General features: G+C 42.1%; 1 protein-coding gene across 1 annotated transcript; it reads right to left on the reverse strand.

The window, feature by feature from the left end:
* Window positions 1–3,332: 3,332 nt before the first annotated feature.
* Window positions 3,333–3,734, reverse strand: RB195_020340 (uncharacterized protein; the record flags this gene model as incomplete). Its single annotated transcript, XM_064188595.1, has 3 exons — window positions 3,333–3,471; window positions 3,535–3,612; window positions 3,676–3,734. The coding sequence occupies 3 exons, from the start codon at window positions 3,732–3,734 to the stop codon at window positions 3,333–3,335; spliced, it is 276 nt and encodes a 91-aa protein (XP_064044476.1).
* Between the last annotated feature and the right edge of the window lie 262 nt (window positions 3,735–3,996).

Raw genomic sequence — 3,996 nt, forward strand, 5'->3', positions numbered from 1 at the left:
TTCTCGCAAGAACAGATATATTTGATATTTCAGATAGAGCTCCAGAGATTTCAAAAGTTTTATTTGTACATTTAAATACTGTGTCCATGAGAAAAAATACCAATTATTTTCTGAGATTTGCGCTTTTCACAGTCCATTTTCACAATAATTCGTCGATTGCTCGCTTTTCGAATTCTGAGAGGTGTGGCTTAGTTGTTGTTACCAAATTATTTAAAGGAAACACGTGAACAACTTGCTGTTTACATTCTTTTGTGCCCTTTATCGAAAACAAAGCAACTAGTCTTCCAGTCCAAGCGTAATCATAAAAACTATAGAGATAAGATTCATTTTAAAGGTCCTCTTCTTTTACATATGGTACAGAATTTGATAATAGAAACATACAGAAATGAGTTAATTAATTAAATTTACAATTATAATCTTAATCAGTACCAGTTCAAATCATTTAAGGTCTATTTCCGTCACGTAATGGAAAGTAACCTGATCACAATCAGCACATATTTATACGACCACTGTTTTGATGATTGATTCTGTCTCATATCCTTGTGCTCATTTTCAACGGACCTACAGTTATAGTTGGTTCTGGTTGTTGATATTTACTTAATTCCGTAACCTCCGGTTCAAAATCACTCACATGCGACAGCAAGAGAATTTCCACATTATTATTTCAAAGCAGTTAAAAGGTACCGTAATCTTCTAAGCGATAGGAAGGACAAAGTTTCTAGCGTTAATCAATCCGCTTGGGATGCGCCCCAACGTCTACATCAATTCAGAATAGTTTGAGGTTCACGAACGTGTAACTGGCCCATACAATGACTTGCGGGGGCTAGCCGGAGTGTCAAATCAGTGTTTTTCTCCTCCCAGACGAGTCTGGTACCAATTTATCGATCTCGGAGGCATGAAGAGCTTGGTGAGCACCGGGCCGGATCCGAACCTCCGATCGATCGTGTAGACAGCTGGACTGCTTACCGATTGCGCTACATCCGCCCTATTTGTTTCATTTCTTATTTATTTGCTAGTCCGGATACCACAGGATATATATTTGAACCACATTTACGCGATACTGCACCATAATTCAAAATACTTAAAGGCAGTATTTCATGATGATGGGTCTGTTTGCGACAATATAAAGTTCGTTGTACACATGAGTTTGTACACATGAGTACAGCTCCAATCAATTCTCCCTAATCCTTCTGAAAAACGGCGTGGGAACCGTCTCAAATCCTACAAGGCACTTTAGAACGCGCTCTCTTGTACACGTTCCTGTTCTCTCAACAAACCATTTATTGGTGTTACCAGAATAGGCTACCAAAGAGGCCTCATTGATTCTCGATTGCTTGCTTTTGGATGCAGTGCGTGTGCAGTGCTGCCGCGTTCTAACTTACCTCGTAGGAACTAACACCGTTTCCCACGTCGTTTTTCAATACGATTAGAGGGAACTGAGAGTGGCCACGCTCATACTCGTAGCCTAGAACTCGAACCCTAAATGTACTGATATGTTATTATGAAAAATATAGTTCTTTTATCGGTGGTTCGAATCCGCCCTGGTGCCAACCAAGCCCATCATCCCTCCACGGTCGATAGATTGGTACCAAAGTTGTCTGGGAGGATAAAACACTGATTTGACACATCGGCTGGCCCCCGTAAGTCATTGGTAGTTACACGTTCGTGAACCTCAAACGATTCTGAATTCAAGCGAACGTGAGGGCGTATTCCAGGCGGATTGGTTAACGCCATTCCTCAACTCCTCATTTTGGTATTTACGTATTTTCTATTTATGCATCTGGTAATGCAGAAATTTCTGAGATAGAAAATATGGGCTGAGAACCAATCAAAATACAATTACACGCATGAGTAACCGAATGGGTGTAATCTTTCCTTATTAAATTCTTGTGATGAACTGTCAGGCCAATTTTATCTCTATGAAAACTGGAAGCTTATCAATTTATGTTGACCAGTTTGACCTTTTTTTGAACTTAAAAGCTAGATATCGCCTCTCACGCCACCTGACCAGCTTCTAGCTTGAACCAATCAGATGATAATCCTACATTTTTACAGCTCCAAGTTTATAGTACAGTCAAAACGAAGAGCTACTCAGAAAATCTGAATCAACTCATAAATCCATATCGTTCGCCTTGTACGTACAGATAGAATGTGTTCAATTTAATTTCATTAATTTTTTGTGTGTGGCGCAATCGGTTAGAGGCTGGTTGTATCCACACGTTGTAGGTGGATGGTTCGAAACCGCCCTGGTGCAAACCAAGCACTTCATTCCTCGAGACCGATAAATTAGCACCCTCCTCGTATGGGAGGATAGAAATACTGACTTGATCATCGGCTCGCCGCTCAAGTCATTGCATAGGCCAACACACATTATAAAACCTCAACGATTACTAGCTACAGTAAGACGCGTTGGCGCATCCCAAGTGGATTGATACGCCAGTGACTTGATTCTTTTATCCTTTATTTTTATCCCGGTAATAAGTAGACAAAAAATACAAAAAAGGTATAGGCAATTCTGGAATGAAGGGAATAAAATGCACTTTTGGAATGAGAGTATGTCACTGGAACAAATGTTCTGACAAACATCATTAATCTATATTCTCGTTCATGATGTGACCTAATCTGACATCCAGGAACTAGTTTCGAAGTGTAAAGGTGTGTACTCTGGTAATCGGTTAACTTTCATTGTTTTCCTATTGGCCCCTTTCTCAGAATTGTCGACTTTCCCAAGCTTTCACATTTTCAGCTCGAACTTAAGAAGCTCCAGCAGAGGTCTAAGTTTTGCTAGTGTTTTTAGTATTCGCTTCTGTTATTCGTTCTAGAATAGTTTGAAAAAGTGTTTCTAGACAAATTTTGGGTTTTGAGGTTTACCCGGAAACGTAATCAGCGGATCCACCTATGGAATTTATGTGATCAAAGGGGTCAACTCGGGGAGTCGGCGGTACCAGGCTATGTACGGATAGGATTCAGCGTGATTATGGAATCCATGACTTGACTTACTTGGCTTGATCGGAGGGCTGGTATTATTGCTTGACGCAGTTGCCTCCAAATTCCTCCAGCCGTATCGTGCCTGCCCAACCCTCTCGATTTACACCAACATCCCGCACGGAATCCATCCATCCGTCACTGTTACATATTCTTCAAGACTTGGCACCTTGCGTGAACTGTCTATAGACACCGAGTGACCCGGGAACCTTTGATCGGCAATGTCCGGCGGTTCAACGTAACAGGGAGTCGTTATTAAAGATTCCACGCTCCCCCTAGGTATTTAACATACTTGTGCTCCAACGCCTATCCCAAATGGATCAGATGCCTAGGGTGAGCGTGGACGTTCAAGACATCAACGCATTGAGTTCATCATAGAAGGCGTCCTTATTGTTGTCCTTAGCGATTTCTGTAGGTGCACGAGCCTTTAGGATCCATAGTTTAAGACCTCGCTTCTTCATCCCCCCAGTCATACACAAACGCATCCTGACAACGTTGAGTCAAATCCCTCCTTATTATAGTCGTTCCTCACAGCTATCACGCAGCCACCTGACACCCGCAGCCCTCTTCCCTTCATCAGCATCACCGCAGTAGATAGTGTAGTCTCCGGTTCCGATGACGGTCATTCTCAATCAAACGTCACTCAAAGATATCGTAGAGGCATAGGCAGCGCAGCTCGTTGGGGTTCACCGACATTTCAGCTTGTTCGGCATTTCGGCGTGACGAATGGTTGTTGCCAAAGATTCCATGCACCCTTCAGGCAGTTGACCTTTCAGGTTAAGGGTTTTTGCGATGTGCTGGACGACAGCATCTTTTTACAACATCTGGATAACTTCCACCATATAGATGTGCACGTACGCTTGCAATTGCCTGCACTTCAGTATAAGGTGTGGTTTGTGCAAGTCGCCTCAGTTGACATCACGATTGTGCCTGAATGATGAAGATGACAATTGACAAGTGGAAAGCCAGCAATGTTAGAAAAGTGAAGGTTTTCGAAAAAAAAAACCGTTA

Source organism: Necator americanus, chromosome II, assembly GCF_031761385.1.
Source record: "Necator americanus strain Aroian chromosome II, whole genome shotgun sequence".
Lineage (NCBI taxonomy): Eukaryota > Metazoa > Nematoda > Chromadorea > Rhabditida > Ancylostomatidae > Necator > Necator americanus.